Source organism: Neolamprologus multifasciatus, chromosome 2, assembly GCF_963576455.1.
Source record: "Neolamprologus multifasciatus chromosome 2, fNeoMul1.2, whole genome shotgun sequence".
Lineage (NCBI taxonomy): Eukaryota > Metazoa > Chordata > Actinopteri > Cichliformes > Cichlidae > Neolamprologus > Neolamprologus multifasciatus.
In genome coordinates, this window is record NC_140440.1 from 3,976,329 (window position 1) to 3,994,925 (window position 18,597).

An 18,597-nucleotide genomic window follows, 5' to 3' on the forward strand; every position below is an offset into this window, starting at 1 on the left:
TTGCTTTTCCAGGAGGGAATAAAACAATGTTGCATATTTCCAAGTACATAAAACAAAGACTACTGTTCAAAGAGGGGGAAAGTCATCACTGTGTTCAGGCAGACTGCGCAGTAATAATACACTTTTAATAGCATGAACAATAAGCCTGTGTGTTATGGTTTATCTGTGTTTGTATGTCAGATATAGATCACTGTGATGAAGCTCGGGTATATATCCTGCAGCCAGTTATCTTCCCACTGGGATACAACAGAATTTCCAAGTGATTTAAGGTCCCACACTGCAGGTTGTGATGAAATGCAGACCAATGGGGGGGTAAGTGACATAGAGGCAGTGTCATATTTCTCTGAAGGCACTCCAGAGTTGGGCTGAGTTTGCTCGGTACAGGGGAGAGCGTCTCTTTTGTGTTCAGTCTGGACTCATTTACATATGACCCTCCTCCTGCTCTTGGATTGGCTGGTGCCCTTCTAGCATGTGGAAACCCACTTCCAAGCTTTTCAGTTGGAACCAAACTTTACAGAGTCAAGGAGGATGAAGTGAGAGGCTGGAGGCCAGCAGCTGTATGTGTGAGTAACAACAGCAGGCAGACGTGAGGGAAGAAAAGAAAGGATGATATCTTAATTGTAGGCTTCTATAATTGTATCCTGACCACGTTGGAGGTTTTTTTTTCCATCAGTTTTTCTTAACTTTGTTGACTTGGTCGTGGTGGTTAGTTTGGGAGAAATGTGAATTTTATCATTTTATCTGACAGCAAAGAGAGTCACAAAATAATTTCACTTAACAGACTTTAGATTTTAAAATATCTCTTATTTGCTTCTTTACAGGTCAGCGCATGGATTCTTAGAGATGTCTGTTTAATTAGTCTTTCACAGAAAAAAAAAACCCTTTTTTTAGACAGCAGCTAACTATTACTTTATATCATCATGCTGCTCGCTCTGCTTCTCGTTGCGAGTCTTTGCTCCAAGACCCTCTCCTCACATTGCTCATCAACAACTATTCAGTACCAGGTTTCGGAGGAGCAGCCAGCGGGAACCCGGGTCGGCTGTCTGGCAGATGACCTGCGGCAGAGGGACGAAGGCGGATCTCTGGAAGATTTCCAGGTGGTGGAGCAGGGAAAAGCCCTTCCTTTTTCTGTCACCACTCGAGATGGGGTTGTCTCCACCCAGGGCCGATTGGACAGGGAGGAGTTGTGCCGAGGGACTGACCTGTGTGAGGTGGCGTTTAGTGTCCTCTACAGGAAACGAGGTGCTGTGAAGTGCCTGCGGGTTCACGTGAAAGTAATGGACTTAAATGACCACAGTCCCAGCTTCCCCAATACTTTGCAAGAAGTGGAGATCTCAGAAACTGCTAGCCTTGGGAAGCGAATTCCATTGGACTGGGCGGTGGATCCTGATGCAGGTTTCAACAGCCTCCAGACCTACTCACTGTCTGTCAACCAGCACTTTGATCTCGATGTGACAGTTGGTCCTGGTGGGACGAAACAGGCAGAGCTGGTGGTTGTCAAAGAATTAGACAGGGAAATTCAGGCTTCCTTTGATCTTACCCTTGTGGCGTGGGATAAAGGGAATCCACCCAGATCTGGGAGCACATTAGTCCGTGTTAGTATTCAGGACTCAAATGATAACAGCCCCACATTTGAGGACAGCAATCCCACTGTGTCATTACCAGAGGACACAGCACTCGGGACTACTGTAATCAAGCTCAAGGCCACTGATCCAGACCAGGGAGCCAATGGGGAGGTTGAGTACTCATTTAGTAAGCACACACATCCAGAAGTTCAAAGGCTCTTCTATGTGGACCCACAAACGGGAGAAGTGAGTATCAGGGCACCATTGGATTATGAGGCCCAGTCTTCTTACGAAGTAATTGTACAGGCCAGCGATCGTGGGCCAAATGCGATCCCCTCTTACTGCAGATTGCACGTCAAACTCATAGATATTAACGATAATGCACCGAGGATACGCCTGACCTGGACCCCAGCCAGCTCGCAGGTTATAACTGTGCTGGAAGGAGCTCCAGAGGATACTCTCCTTGCTGTGGTGACGGTCTCTGATGCAGATTCGGGAAGAAATGGAAATGTGACTGCACAGATTCAACAAGGCTCAGGCCCTTTCCGACTTAAAAAGATGCACGGCAACGACTACATGATTGTCACCAGCGGCTCCCTGGATCGTGAGAAGGTTATGCAGTATAATATCACGCTCTTTGCCCGGGATAGCGGAAACCCCTTACTTTCTTATGTCGAACATCTACCTGTCTATGTTCTGGATGAGAATGACAATGCCCCAGTATTTTCGACCCCCATCTACAGAGCTTCGTTCAAGGAGAACAACATGACAGGCTACCACATTCTCAAAGTCGAAGCCCATGATGAGGACCTGGAGCTCAGCGGAAAAGTCTCCTACTCCATTGTTGAGGAAACTAAAACGCAGACTTTCTCAATTCACCCCAAAACTGGTGTCATAAGTGTCCAGCAACCTTTAGACTACGAGGCATTCAAGAACTACTCTTTCATTGTGGAAGCCGTTGATCATGGACATCCACCACTCACAAGCACAGCTAGAGTACATATTGACATAGAAGATGTAAATGACAACTTCCCGGTCATCAAGGAGCCAAAACCAAGAAAAGGTGTAGCATCTCTCAGTGTACCTGTTGATGCGTACAGAGGTGAGATTGTGACAGAGTTGGGGAATGCCATCAAAGAGGAAGCCACCAATGTGGCAACTGATCACTCAGTCAGAGAGGGGCTTGGATTTCTCGCATCAACAATCAAAGCAGAAGACCAGGACATGGGACTCAATGGGAAACTCCAGTACCTCATTACTGATGAAAACCCGTCTGAGCTCTTCTGGCTGAATAACACCTCAGGCCAGCTGTTTGTTAATACCACTAATGCTACCGAGCTCATTGGGAAAACCTTTAAGGTGGACATCACTGTTTCTGACATGGGCACTCCAAGGTTGGCTACTAGGGCAACTCTGGAGGTGACTTTCATAAACCTCAAGGACCATCTAAAGAACTCATCACCTGGAAACCGTGGACAGCTCAGCTTCACTATGATGATGGCAATCTGCCTCGGTGCTACATGCCTGCTTCTTCTATTGGCCATCGCTTTGGTGACAACATTTTGCCGCCCTGAGAAAAGGGACAACCGGGCCTACAACTGCAGACAGGCTGAATCGACCTACACCCGCCATCCTCGGCGCCCACAGAAGAACATCAGAAAATCTGACATCCAGTTAATTCCCGTAATCCGAGGAAGAAAGGAAGACCTCCCTGAGGACGATGGTGAAGCCCAGCCACTAACTCCACCTCCAGCCTCAGGTGATCAGCAGATTGAGAGTCACTATAGCTTAATGCCATCAGTTATGAATGCAAGCTTCCATTCCCAAGGCTATCTAGAAGAGGATGTCACTCAGCCCAACACTCATCACTGCAGAACACTTAGGAAACCTGGAAACATTGAACTTGATGGAACCTTGCCTTCATCTCCAGCAACATCATACCGGACTCTTCACAAATCCAGAAACACTTCATCCTCTTCCTCAGTCTCACATTCCAGCACCTTAAAGAGGCCGAAGAACTCTGAAGGAGAGGAAACGGTTTCACAATATTCATCAGCATCTGTGGCAACTCTCAGGAGGCCAAAGACCTCGGATGGACATGGAGCACGTGATGCAGCGCACCGGCAGATCCTTCGAAACCTGGTCCGTCTTTCCATGGCTGCTTTTGGAGACTCCATTGAGCTTTCTTCAGCTTCTCCAGAGGTGCAGGTGAGTTTTCTTCTTTTACTTATTCCATAATATTTAACAAGACTTAATCTTATTGTTGTTTGTTTCTTATCTCTAAGGTAATGATCAGTGGCATTAATCTACAATTTTGGCCACTTGAATGTATTTATTAATTCAAGTCTTTTAAAATAAAATAAGTTTGGGTGTCTTTAATCAAGTAAACTGTTTTGTGTTTAAAAAGCCTTTACTCACCGGTATATACAACTAAACCTGCATAAAAAGACGAATTAAGGTCTCATTTGTGGAGAGATCTCTAAGTAAAATGAAGTCACACATGACTGATTTCAAACATTAAAACTATTTAAATTTGCTGCAAGAATGAAACTCATTACAACAAGCCACGTTCGTTCCAAAACACAACAACTTTCCTGCAGGTTGAATTGACATATTTATCCATTTATCTGGTGTTAATGATTTCACTAAATCTGCATGATGATTTTTTAATGTGGTCTTATTTACATTCTCTTCTATAGCTTAAACATTAAGGATAATGTGCTGCTGCTGGCTCTCATCTAAATGCCATTTACTTAGGTCGAAAATGTGTGATCACATTTATTTCAACATGTGCTTACAGTTAGCGTTGGAGTAATTAAGTGTTCTCCTTTGAGGCTTGGAGATTAATCTGAAGTGAAGTCCATTAAAGAGTAGAGATTAAAAGCACACCACCACCACCAACAGAGCAGCACACATACACAGAGTAGCTTCCCTTACAGTTTCCCAACAGTCTTTGTGCTTTTTCAGCCTTCTGTATGATGACTTACTCAGACTGCCTGAAGGCTGGAGTCAGCCGAGACGTGTGAGTGTAGGGGAGAATAACCCGCTGATGGATCACTCTGAAACCAAAAAGTAGCACATTTATTCATGTGCTCATGTGTCACAGCCAAAAATCCCCCACGAGAAACCCCGACAGACTTTTAAACTAAATCTCACATATCAGATTCATATTGGAGGAAGGGCCGCTCCATGCTCTGTAGGACGTGGGCCAGAAGAGGAGTGTGTGAGGGAGGCTGGCTAAAATAAGCTGTCATGTGTTTGGCTTAAAAAAAAAAAACCTAAAGAGAGCCTGTCTGCACAGGCCTAAAATAACTGAACAAACAGGATTTATTTCATGCAATAGTTTTTCTTATTTTAAAAAAAAACCCATTATATCTCATGCCGTGATGTTCTAGGTTGTGATCCTGAAACCAACTGAACATTAATTCACCAGTGAAAAATAGTTCAGACTGTTCACTCTTTCTCCTGATGACTGGCCTTTGTATGGCGGGTAGTTTCAGGATTCCTTCTTCACCATCTCCCAAAGGAAATATCTGGTTCCTTGGCTCCTAAATACGCCACTAGCTTTGTTTCCTGTTATGTCTGTTGTTTGGTGCTGAGTGAATAGCATACAGTGGATTTTTACAGCTTACTTCCTTGAACCTATCAGTGAGACAAGCAAGCAATGATAATTGGAATTATAAATAAACATCAGTTATATGCGCTTAAAATGTTACTCAGGAAATGTGGAGTGAGTTTCATTTTAACACTTCACGTGACCACAAGGGGATAAATTCTTCAGTATTTGGAGTTACAAGCACATTTTGAAAGCTTCATTTAATTTGTCCTCATTTGATTTTGTAGAGAGGATGCCACCAATTAATGGTGATAAAAAGAAAAGCCAGTTTATATTTTAGAAATGCTTTACAAGCTTCACAGTCATGGTGAATTTAACTTTCAGCTGTGGAAATGCTGCACTGTTAAAACAGATCTGCATTATTGAGGGAAAAAGTCGCTGCCAACGCCCTGCAGACAGAGAACAAAGACCTTGGCCGGGCCTGACATCCTCACGTGAATCCCATTAGAAACGGGAAGAGGCCTTTTTGGGTTCTGCCCAGTTCCTTTCCTTAACCCTCCCAGCCGGCCCAGTTGGCACTCCTTGGACTTCAGATATTTCTCTCCCACCTCGAGGTCACAGAGGAAGAGGCCTGCTCGACACCTTGGAGGAGGGGGATTTACTGTTCACCTCCACCTCACCACACAAAGACACAGACACAGACACACACACACACACACATGCACACGCACACACACACACACACACACACACACACACACGATCATCACTGTGCATACTTTGGAGTTCGTCCTGGAAGGAAACCAGCCAGAGAAGAATAGGCTTTTACGTAGAGACCATTTCCTGTCACTGTAGCAGAGTGCACGTGAAAAAACACACAAATGTCACGGCTAAAACAAAGTCATAAATTAGCATGCATGCACACACACACACACATTATTCACCTTGTACGTGTGTGTGTGCTTCCTCCCTGGTGTGCAGTGTGTATCCGCTGTATAACAGAGTTGTCAGCAGAAAGCTCAAAGCAGTGAGACGGACTCGGCCGCTCGGTTCTCACACTGCAACACTAAAACAAAAATCACAAAGAGCACGAATTAATTTCCTTATGTCGCTCGTATCACGTGCACTTTTTGTTCAACCAGCAGAGAAACCCACTCACCTTAACAAGGCAGTTACATTGATTTATTATTGACTTCTAACTACTGAAGAGTAAAAACACTGGAGCTTCAGTTTAATCCTTTAAACATGAGCTGCTGCAACTCTGAAAGCAAAAGAAAAACCTTTTACTTAAAGTGAGGTTTTGCATGTGATGGAGATACAGCGACTTATTAAATAATCCCACATGCACAAGTTCCTTTCCCCTTGGTTACAGAGCTGTTACCAACTCACCTTTGAAACTTTTGTCCAGCTGGATATAAAAGCTGGACATGAATCATCACAGTCTGTAGAAAATTTGTGAATCACATCGATTTGATTTTCAAACAAAATGTTTTCACTTTAGGAGTGAGATTATTCAGTGGACCTTCAGCAGGAAAAAAGCTCAGGAGATCCTCTGTGGATGCTTGTTCACTGTCGTGGGTCTCTGAGTGTTAATCAGTTCAAAATGCCTGCAGTGAACAGGGTCTGTTATCACTCATTAGGCACTGATTTTTAACTCTGTGGTCAGTAAATGTGCAACAAAAAACAGCTTCAAGAGTGCCATAAACCACAAACTTGCTGTGTGTGGCTGTGACTGCAGATGAGCTCGAATGTTTGAAAGAAATAAAAATCAATCAGAGTGAGCCAAAGCAGACAGAAAGAGATTTAATACATGAAAACCAGCTTATGTAGCAATCAGCTCAGTGGCTCCACTCTGTCTACCTCCTACACAAAACCAGGAAGAAAATAAAGAAAACGCAGAGTGGGAGGGATCATCACGTGTGACAAAAAAACAAAAACAAAAAATCAATGAAATGGCTTTTTAGCAAATTAAAATAAATTAAAATAACTGCACTGGCCTGCTGACTTCTGCCCATGAAACTGCTTTGCTTGGGTGGTGATTTAGAGGTTTTGAGGTTCTACACCTCCAAACATGTTTCATCTACCTGTAGAAACCAAATTACACCCTGCTCTTCCAAACAGGCCCGATGAATAACCCACCAGCTTTCTGATATATATATATATAATAATGTCTGACCCTGCACAAATATGTGTGCAGCATGCGTGTATTGAAATATGCTGCCAGTGCCTGACTTCTGGTAGAAGTACTCACTGTGAAGGAGTAACTCTGGTTTACTGTCAGGTGAACCTCAGGTGAAGCTGGATAAACTGAAATGTTTCAGTGATGTCTGAAAATGTGGGTTTAACCCTTTTTTTCTCCTCTTGTTTCTCACCTTCATCTCTCCTCTCCCTCCATCTTTTCCTCCTTACAGCAGATCTCCCAGCTCCTCTCTCTTCTTCATCAGGGTCAGCTGCAGCCCAGACCGAACTTCCGTGGAAACAAATACTCTCACCGCAATGGCAGGTCAGTCTGACTTCTCCTCTCCATCCTCCTCCTCTGGAGTACAGACGCAGCAAATCAAAGCAAGGTCACAAACCTGCTTCTATCTGGCACAAAACCACGTTATACTCAAAATTTGCTCCAAATAGAAATACATTCACATTCTGTAGCTATATGAATTTAAACTGCTTTTAAACTTCTGGAGCCTTAAGAATGTGAACAAACTGAAGTGCTGAAGTGTGATTAAAAAAAAGGGTCAATCAGCTGGAAACAAGATTAGTGAAGAATCCACTCTTTAAGGTGACACAGAGTGCTCAGACCAAATGAGGTATTCATGTTTATTTTATTTGGTCATCATTTCATCAAAAAGAAGTAAATAAGACTCAGTCCGCTCCCCCCCCACCACCACCACACACACACACACACTCCACACACACACACATACCTCCCGAAGAGTTTTAACTCTGATCAGATGCCAGCATGTTTTTAGTTTTAACTCTTTGTAGTCTATTCAGCTCATAATTTAAATTCAAACATGAGTGATGTTTTATAGTAGAAGTGACTGCACAGTGGACATGCCAGGCACACTGTCTTCTTCAAAGTGTCTTTATTTCATCCTTTAAGGCTTCAATATTTGTTGTTCTAGCTAAAACTGTGGCCGGACACTAACACGGGTCACCACGGGTCTCTTCCTGCTGCCCTGATAGGAACTGCACTTGCACACTGACTTCAAAACAGACTGATATCCTGAAGGAAAGATCCCGATGTAGATCCAGAACTCGTTTTTCCTTTAATCAGAGGTTTGTTTAAGAGCCAGATGGATGCTGGCTTCAGACTGTGATCGCTGTTGCGCGCTCTGATGCAGTCTTCTTCTGATTGCAGCGTGGAGAGAAATATGAGGGGGGGTCCCACCAATTTTAAGAACCTGCATATGTTATAATGATCAATCTGATCCACGTACAAACACATGTGTTGTTGTTCTGTGGTTTTATTAAGTGAAACCCAGTGGTGAGCAGTGTTGGTCAAGTTACTTGAAAAAAGTAATCAGTAGCTAATTACTGATTACTTCCCCCCAAAAGTAATCCCGTTACTTTACTGATTACTTATTTTCAAAAGTAATTAATTACTTAGTTACTAAGTTACTTTTTAAAAACACTTTCCAACCTGAATAGGTGATAAAGTGATAGATCTTTCAGCCCAATTCTACTTTTTACGCATTATCCATCATACAAAATGTAATCAAATGGAAAAGTCTCTTTTTAAAACTTGTTTTATTAGTTTTAATCTTTTAACTTTATGCATCAAGCAAACATTTAATTATATGCAACATTCTCTGACTGGAAGAAATTTGTTTAACATTTAAACCTATTTTCTGCACATTCCAGCACATAAAATAAAATATTTTTTGTGTTTACACTCAGTCTTTCAAATAGATGCAAGTAAAACACAGCAGAAAATAAATAAAGTCACAGACTAGCGGTCCTGTTGCTCTATTTTCACCTGTAAAGCAGGACTAAGGCAGGCGGAGGTTTACCCTGGTGCAGGTGTGCAGCGGTCAGTGGAAGAATCCGCGGGTTTCTGTGAGTTTCCCATTACGTCGTAGCTACTCGGTGCTTGCTTGGAAGTTTAGGGGTTTTTTTCGCTGTAAAAAGAAGTTTTCTTCCCACGCACAACGGACACTAATGTTTTTGTCACTTTTTATGGAATCACACTCAAAGTAAGGTCAGTACTTCCACGCTTTAAATGCTGCACGCTCATACTCTCTCTGCACTCGACATATGATCCATTGTTGATCTGCACACAGCTGTTGTCACGAACGTGGCAATCGCTTACGTCACCGTCATGAGACATTCTCGCAAAAAAATCACGGTTTTAGTAACGCAGTAACGCAGCGTTCCTACGGGAAAGTAACGGTAATCTAATTACAGTTTTTGCAATAGTAATCCCTTACTTTACTCGTTACTTGAAAAAAGTAATCGGATTACAGTAACGCGTTACAAGTAATGCGTTACTGCCCATCTCTGGTGGTGAGGGTTAGAGATCACCACGCTGAGTATTTTATGGCTGCGCTACTTTGTGCACCAAACACCTGAGCTAAATCTAGCTTGAAGAGTTTAAAATGAATTCAGATCTTTGTACGTAGCTTAACAAAAACTTCAACACCATGAAATGCGTATTAAGCATTGTCTGCGTTCAAATACTCTCTTTAATGGAAAAGTGAAAATACATCTCTTCAACCTGATTTAGACTAAAGAAGATTTTTCACCTCAGTTTAGTGTTTCAATGTCTAGCAAAGTGGCTGCCGTGAGGGACGCTCCTGGCTTTCATATAAATAAAATGCACTTGGGAATTTGGGCAGCTCCTGACTCAATGTGGTTAGTGCATTATTCCAGCAACTGTGCCTTCATAGCAGTGACAGTAACGCCACACTGTTCAGCTGGAACTTTTGCTTTTGCTTAAAGTCGTGAAAGCTGCAGCTGACAAATGTCTTCCCTGGTGTTTCTGACCGACTGACCTGCTGTGACTGAAATAACAGCAACAGAAAAACAGGACACAAAGTCAGTGTCGCAGGAAGAGTGTCTCATAACCCTGCAGCGTGTGCGCCAGAGCAGACTGCAGCAGAGTGATTCAGAGGCTCTGACAGGAAGCAGGACTTCAGCATCACTGTTGCGCTCAGATAAGATCTGACATCACCTTGATACACACGGTGCACTGTTTCATTCACTCACAAAACACACCTGAGTGTGCATAACTCCTGTGTGTGAGCTCACCTTTATCTGTGCGCTGGTTCCTGCCCGAGCCTGCTGCTCTGATGAGCTGTGCTTACCAAAGGACTTGTCACCTGAAACCTCAGGAATTTTATCACCTTTTTAAAACCCTTAAAAACATCAGACCTCAGCTGTACTCTGGAGTTCTGTCACCGTGTTTTAAGGAATATATGTTTTTAACTGGATATCAAAAACTCATTCTAATGCCTAACAACATTTTTAAACTTGTCCATTTGTCTCCCAAAGATTTCTGATTTCTGCTTCCTACACAGCTCTGACATTTGCAGGGTGAGGTCACCTGTGGCTGACAGCTTGCAGTCAGCACTCAGCTCATTACCTCCACTAAGCAGGTTCTGTGTTTGGTAGCGTTAGCGTATCGTAAACACAATAGCTGAAAAAGTTTTGAGTGAATTCTGATAAACTCTGTAGGGCTGTAGAGTGAGGTCACCTAAACAATCATTAAAATTTGACATCCATCCACCTCAAGGTCAACTTCATGATTTATTGGTGGAAAAAGAATGTCTTAGAACTTAACCATGATTCATGACGTCAACAAATAGAAAGCACAGATTTATATTATAATGTCCCATTTGACCTCTGACCTCTCTATCACATAGATTGATCTGAAGGTCAGACTGGTAGTAATGCTATATAGAGCTATGGCCATATAAGGAATGATATATGAGAATCCTAAATATCACATTATAGTTTGCATCCAAACATCATGTGGACTCAAAGCAGAGCAGTGCTGCTTGGATGTGACTTTAATTAGCAGTCAGACTGTAACTGATATAAAACAGTGCTGCCGGCTTTAAAGTGTTTTAACCACATTACGTTTGCGATGCCTCTCACTGAGTTTGAGGATTGAATTGGATGTTTGTTTTTAAGCCTTGCATGGCCGTGCTCCTGCCAACTCAGCATGAGCCTCGCTGTTACTGTGAGCGAGGCTCATGCTGGCAATCATCCCTAATTTATAGACTCATCACCAAAGATTTTATATGTTTATATTTCATGTTCTGGCTCTTATTAAGCATTAAGAATTGTTTTATTTTTAAAAATAAACAACCAAACCAGAGAAAAGGTAAATTGGGCAGATTCTGTTCTTAAATGAGTTTGGACTGCATACCCAACTACTTGTTTAACTTTGTATAAAGTGAATGCTCCCATTGCAATTTTACATTAAAAAAAAAAAAACTTTAATAGTTCTGTTGAAACGTTTCTATCAAGAACTCTGTGACCTCAAACTATCAGCTTAAACAGACACACTGCCCAAAGTTAAACAGATACATGAACGGAGAGTTTGTGAGTCAAGTTCACGTTTGTCTGCAGGTATGGAGGTCAGGACTGTTCTGACTGGCAGAGCACCAAAGACAGTGGACATGGCGAGAGCGAGGCTGGAGATGTGGACTGGGAACCAGGAAGAGACTCACCGATAGACCCACAGCTGGAGGAAGGACTCAGCAACCTCCTCAACAATCCTGGTAAGCACACAACATCTGACAGACACCCAAGGTTAGCAATCATTCTTGGAAATTGGAAGTGAAATCCCATCTTAAATCAATGATATCGTCATCACCACTGAATGGGAAAGCACACGTTAAAGGATCATCAGAACTCTTAATCAGATTTCCAACTTAGCACGTAAATGAACAGACGTCCAAGCAAAAGCAACCAGCTAACCCTCACCGACTCAACTGCAGTAAAATAATGATGTTTAACTCTTCAGCACTTGTAGATATTTTTGGTAATGAACTCAGGTTCCAGGTTTTTTGACCACAAAAGCTCATTCTTGTTCTTTTTTAGCTGATTTCTTTAGTTTAGCATGAGTAGCTGTAAGCATTGTTTGCATCCTCCCACCATAGAGGTCCATAAAATAAAACAGTGTGTCCTGACTCTGTGTGAAGGTTATTTGATGTTCAGGTTTGTTTGACTGATGGTTAGTCTATTTAAAGATCTACTGAAACTAAACTGGTGAATTTAGCTGGAACCTCCCGGTGAAGCTCTTTGATTTGTCGGACAAAAGCAGCCAAATTTTAGCCCTGCAGCACACACAGAGACTGATCACTCACAATGGACAGTCAAAGACAACTGTAGAAAACAGGATGAAAGCAGGAAATAACACAGTGGCAAGTTACATCCACATCCACCCACACACACTCCACTCAGGACCTCTTGCTGTGTTTTGAGATTGAATCTCTGATACACTCTTTTTTACATTCTTCTGCCGTAAGGAGACAGTTGTTTCCCCCGTAAACAAACAGCTGGTTTCATTACTTCGTGCTTGGAAAACGCTGTAATGATTGAGGGATAAGAAATGTCGATTGTCCAAAGTCTATCTAACATCTTGGGAATTCCTCAGCGGTATAAAAGCCAACACTCGCTTCATCCAGCGTCTGAGCGTGTACCGTAGGTGTGTTAAAAAGTTTCTTCCTGGCATTGTGGTGGGCACAGCTTGGAGGTGAGCAGAGGGGGTTACTGCCTGATGATGGAAGAACGAGCATCACTTTATGATAGGACGAGAGCGCGGGAGAGAAACAAAAGAATGAGTGGGAGTTTGTTGAGTTATGTATGCGCTTGACTCACCTTTCAGCCCGCAGGCTCCATCATCAGTGTAAGTCACACTGTGCTGCAGACAGCTCAGCTCTGAAGAAAGCTTCAGGGCAGCACATTCCTCTTTTTCCTGACCTGCACCTTTATGAATCACACACATAAATGCACGTCCCTTTGTTCATACCTGAGGATGGTGTTATGGCTGCTGAGGGGAGAGAAGCTGTGCGTTTATGTTGGTTTGTCTTGTATTTTGTAGTTACTGGTTGCACTCATGGTAGATGAGCATGTTCTCTTACTGCTTCTGTGCTTTAACTAAAGAATCTTTATCAAAGTTTCCACTCTGAGGATTGACAATAACTTTGAGAGGAAAATATATATGAAAAGGAAAGCTCTTATTGTCATTTTTAGTGTAAAATAATTTAATGATGAACAGAATTTATGTTTGTTTATCTATAGCAGGGGACTCAAACTCGCCGTCCGGGGGCCAATTGCGGTCCACGTCAACCCTAGATGCGGCCCGTATATTGACATGAAGAAATATAATGCAATTTGTCCATTGAAGTGACTTTTTTGTTGGGAAGGATTTGTTTGTTCTTGAGTGCAATGTTAAAATAAGTTCTTTAAAAAGCCCAAAATGATTGAATATGAAGGCAACATGAGCAGAGAGTACAAACATGCTGAGGGATTGGCTGTGTTAGTTCAGTGAGACATTTAAAAGCTAATGTGTACATTTATGTCTGCACTTTTATTTTGTTAAATATGAACAGAATGATAGCAGAAGTGCTGCCACGTGTTTGGACAGAAAGAGAGGACCAATGTGTTCATTTGGTAGTTCAATGAAAGGCTTCAGTCAGTTAAAATCTGCATTCACGTTTGCAGTTTTGTCTTGTTATACAATATTTGAAATTAAACAAACAAACAAACAAGAAAACACCCACAAAGATTTCTGAAAATTGTTTGTTTTTGTACTGCTTGAACACTGAAGTGTCCCTCCAATGAGATGACAGTACCAACAGTGGCCCACAGCTCATTGAAGTTTCAATCAGGTCAAGTTAGGTAGATTTTCTTCTTCCTCCCGTTAATATTAAAACACATTCAAAGGAAACACTGGCTTCCTTCGGTTCCTTTAGGCTCTCCTGTTTAGGGGTTAAAAGCACCTTCTGGTTATTATAAAAAATGATATAATGACTAATGAGCCAGGCACTGCTTGGCTTCCAGCTCCGGTGATTGGTTTCTCCACCTTGAGTCGCTCATGTTTCACCCACCTTGTTACTGTTGCCTCTCTTGTGAATTGACTCTGTTTTCTGTCTCTGTTAGAACGGCTGTCCCCCCCCCTCCCCCCTCCCCCCCCCCCCCCCCCCCCCCCCCCCCCCCGAGTCTTTGGTTTCTTTGTATTCGGTGTTTATGCGTTCATGGATTTTACAACGCTCTGCTTTTGCATCCTGGCCAGCATTGTTGTGAGTTTATGGAGCTCACAGCAAAAAACAAAACAGTTGTAAAAAACAGTTTTTTGATTTGCAGTTTTTTGTGTCCACTGACACAAAATTCTTCATGACATCCAGCACAGATTGTAATATATTACAGTAGGAAGTATATTGTGTGTTTGCAATGCACAAACACACAATATACTTTGGTTATAAAACTAGTTTCAGCTGCAGCAAGTCTATCCAAGTAATGCATATTTAATTCATAACATATTTAAAAAAATACAAAAGAAGTGTGAAAATCTGGCACATGCACGTCTCTGGTCTCAACCATCAACCCCTGTGGCCTTTTTTACCCTGTTAAACAGAGAATTTTTTTTCTTTGTGTATGTGGACACAAACGAGTCTCTATGAGACCTGTTACTTCCACTGCCGACTCCTGTTTCACAGGTAAAGAAGATACAGGCTTAGAAGGCCTCGCTGTTTTTCGATGAGAACTCAGTGTTTAAAGCTTCCTATTGGAGGAGAAACCCTGAAAGACTTGTTCAGATTAAATAAAGTATAACGATGGATTCAAATTACAGGCAGAACACTTGGGTAAACAGGAAGATGATCTGAAACTCGACACATTTAGTAATTTTGAGGATTTTGAGTTTGGGTGCTCTGCGGTGAAATACTCCTAAAACAAAGAGAGGAAAGGGGGTGGACGGTGGGTGGGTGATTTGGGGGCGGTCTTTACCATTCTGCATGTAAGCACTAGTGTGTGTGTGTGTGTTTGTGGTGGTACATTTAATCCTCCATCTGGTTGCGGTTAGATGAAAGAGACCAAGCTCGTCCGCAGGCTGATTCTCACAGTTTCTGCTTTTTAGACCACAACGGCTGCAGATACAGTCCGGGAGTACATGTATGTTCTTATAGAATTGACTGGCACATTATCCAACATCAGGGATATGACAAATGAGCAGCTTCCTATAGCTGGTCTCCAGATGTGCACTGACAAATGCTGTTAATGAGAAAATAAACCGGTGTTTCTGCTCATCCCGTCACTCTGCCAGTTTTCCACAATCCTGCTCGTACTTGAGCTTATCCAGGTTTGTGTTGTAAAGATCTTTTACGTTTTACGTTAAATTAGGGTCAACAAAAACTTTATTAGTGCTGATGTGAAATCAGGTTTTTACAACAACATCTGATAAAAACACAAGCAGGAAGCGCACAACATCAACAGGATGTTGTCAGGGTGAGGAACAGGATGAGGAATATATCTCTGTGTTTTCCCCTTACACTGTCTGCTGGACAGAGTGTATTTACAGTAGATGAATAAATGAAGTCAGACATGTAATCATGTTGAATGTTTGAGTGAAAACACACAAACCAAGGTTGGAGCTCCGAGACACACCCGACATTTACGCCTCTGACATCGACTCGCCTGCCAGGCAGCCGGCAGGGCTGGGAGGAGTTTTATGTCGGCGTGGACGTGATCGTCGGCATACGGTCCAAGCATGCAGGATGCAACTGATGGAAGAAGGAAAAAAAAACAACTTGTTTATAGCCGCCAGATAAAGCCACTGTGTCATTTCCTTCTTCTTGTGCATCCTTCATGTCTACACTGCCCTCACCTGTGAGATATATTATAATATTACACTATAAATAACCTGAGATGGTGTGAGGACAAAACTATCGCTTCTCTTTCTGCAGATGATGTTTTTTCAGAGGTCAGTGACCCTTCCTGGATGGCCAGACTCTCCCTCCCACTCACCAGCGATTACCATGACAACGTGTTTGTCCCCAACAGCCCTCCATCCCCCGAAAGTGAGACCCTTCCTCGGGATGGCCTGGAATCTTCATCCTTCTCCACGTTTGGTAAAGTTTGCATTTAAATTTATTTTACTCTTTTTTTCCCCCAAGTTGAAATATTATCCTGAAAATAAAAAGATAATAGTTGATTATTATTGAAGATCGTCTTGATCATGTTCACTTGAACCAGAAGCGCGATTTATAAAAAGAAGAACAGAAATCTGGAGTTTCTGACTCTTTGTGTTCTCCTCAGGTAAAACCCCAGAGAAGGACGGCCCACTGGGCGGAGCTCTGCTATCTGAGGTGAGCACGCTGTTTGAGATGCTGATGACGCAGAAGGCCGATGCCCACCCCGGCCCTCGGCCTGATGTCCTGTACCGGCTGTCGGCGGCGTACCGTCGCTCTCTGGGCCTGGACGGTGGAGCCGCTGGCAACGCAGCCAAAAACTCTGCGAGATCCGGGCCTTCCGCACCCTCAGGACTTTGTCAATAACCGTAACATGTGTTCACTGAAGACTGGAACAGACTGACAACTGTGCAACAGACAGTGTTTTTCAGGTGTCTGTTTTTGTGGAGGATTTTAGAGGCATTCAGTCACAGAAACATAATTCAGGCATGTGCAACAGTAAATAACACCACAGTGGATCTGTGATGGATTTAATTAACATACACTCGGCCCTCACACTCCCCTCAGCCAGCAGCACTCTTCCCTTTCCTCTGCTTGACTAGTTTGTGCACTTAACCATTTCACACTGGCTGGAAATGAGCTTATTTATTTTACAAACCAGACTGAAGACAGCACCACAAAGGCAACACATTAATCAGAGTAAAATACATTTATCCTATAAGCATGTTTAGAGCATTGCCAGAGACCAGAGAAACTACATGAAATAAATTTTCAATAAATTTCATTTTTTGTTTTAATGAAATCATCATATGGTGGGACAGCCTCCATGATTATAGTTCCCAGTTCTGTACAGTACAGCTGCCAGGATGTTAAAAGAAAACAATGCTAGGAAATGTAACTCAGGAAATAAACTACCTCTCTGATGCTAAACACAACCACAAACTACAGACAAGAGGAGCAGGAAGACACAGTCTCCAACATTTGAAATTATATATATGTGCAGCTTCGCCTCAGTCCTCTCTTCCCTATAATGAATGTGGATTCAGGACTTTATGTTTTCTGAAAGTCACCAGTTTCCACTTCACATTCTTCCTCTACAGGCTGCAGTATTGGACACAACATCATGCTGATGTGCAGTTTTTAAGATAAAATATAGACGTTATGCTTGGGGTCAGGGTTTAGACAGATGCACAGACTGAAGATCAGCTCAGATTTTGTTAAACTGGTGCTACAGTATCTGATTTTTTCAAAAATTCCCACGTGCGTCGTGATGTCAGGTTTTAAAATACGTGCAGGGAAAACACAGCTTAAGTGGACCTGAAGACTGCAGCGTCTCCATTGTTCTTAACTCGGACACAGGCAGTAACCTGATGACCTCCTTCTGTCAGGACCTAATAAACCCTGTTGTTGTTCAGGGTTTGGCTGGCAGAAGGCGAACCAGTGACTGGGAGGAAATGTCGCTTTGTCCTTTTGTTTTTCCTCAAGAATGAACTAAACATCACGCTGAATGTCAGACTGAACTTCCTCCTCAAAGTAAGCCAGCAAACCGCTTCAGTCCTTTAACCTCTGGCTTAAAACGCTTCTGAAAGGTGTCTCACTATGTAGCAGATTTTATCCATTTAACAGCCAGCACTGTGTATATAGTTTTACTTTTTGTAATATGAACTTTTTCAATAAAATGTGCATCATATTTAAACTTGTGGATCTTTATGAACACAACCTCTATGTGCACTTAAGAGCTTCACTGTTCTTTGTATATTTTCAGGTTGTTCCTTTGCACAATTGTTTACACTCATCCAGCTGTTCAAACATCTGCTTCCATTAAGCAGATTTACTTTTCATCTTAGTCTTCATTCTTTATTTAGGACGATGATGATTAACGGTGCACACTAAAGCCACCACACAAACAGTCTGTGTGGACTTTGATTGCTCAGATGTTTTCTTTGTGCAGAGCGCCCTCTACAGCCTCAAAGAAACAGTTACACTGTGTGATGGTAAAAAAAAAGAAAAAAAGAAAAAAAAAAAAGTCATGCCAGCTCCCCCTGCAGAAAGCCACAGAAATGATTTTCTGATCAAAACAGTATTCATTAGGGATGGGTATCGTTTAGGTTTTATCCGATACCGGTGCCAAACCGATACTTTTGAAACGGTGCCGGTGCTTAAATGGTGCTCAAACCGGTGCTTCAAGAATGGAGAACACAAAATTGGTCCAAAAACCTCTCATGTTCAGCTGTTTTTTTGTAAAAAGATAACAATGTTAGCCTTTTCTGCAGCTATAGGGCATATATGGTATCATTCTTGGCTGGAAGCAGCTTAAACAATGGAAAAAACACAA

The 18,597-nt window shown here is 42.4% G+C and overlaps 1 protein-coding gene across 3 annotated transcripts; it reads left to right on the forward strand.

Annotated features, from left to right (window-relative positions):
- Window positions 1-306: 306 nt before the first annotated feature.
- pcdh12 (protocadherin 12) lies at window positions 307-17,958 on the forward strand. Of its 3 annotated transcripts, none has more exons than XM_085183309.1 (6): window positions 307-563; window positions 822-3,773; window positions 7,536-7,624; window positions 11,698-11,849; window positions 16,038-16,202; window positions 16,390-17,958. In XM_085183309.1, the coding sequence occupies exons 2-6, from the start codon at window positions 921-923 to the stop codon at window positions 16,626-16,628; spliced, it is 3,498 nt and encodes a 1,165-aa protein (XP_085039435.1). In that variant the 5' UTR covers window positions 307-563; window positions 822-920; the 3' UTR covers window positions 16,629-17,958. The 3 variants fall into 3 exon arrangements, with proteins under 3 accessions (XP_085039435.1, XP_085039437.1, XP_085039433.1); XM_085183311.1 differs by having other exon boundaries at window positions 822-3,767; window positions 7,533-7,624; XM_085183307.1 differs by having other exon boundaries at window positions 308-563; window positions 7,533-7,624.
- Window positions 17,959-18,597: the final 639 nt, after the last annotated feature.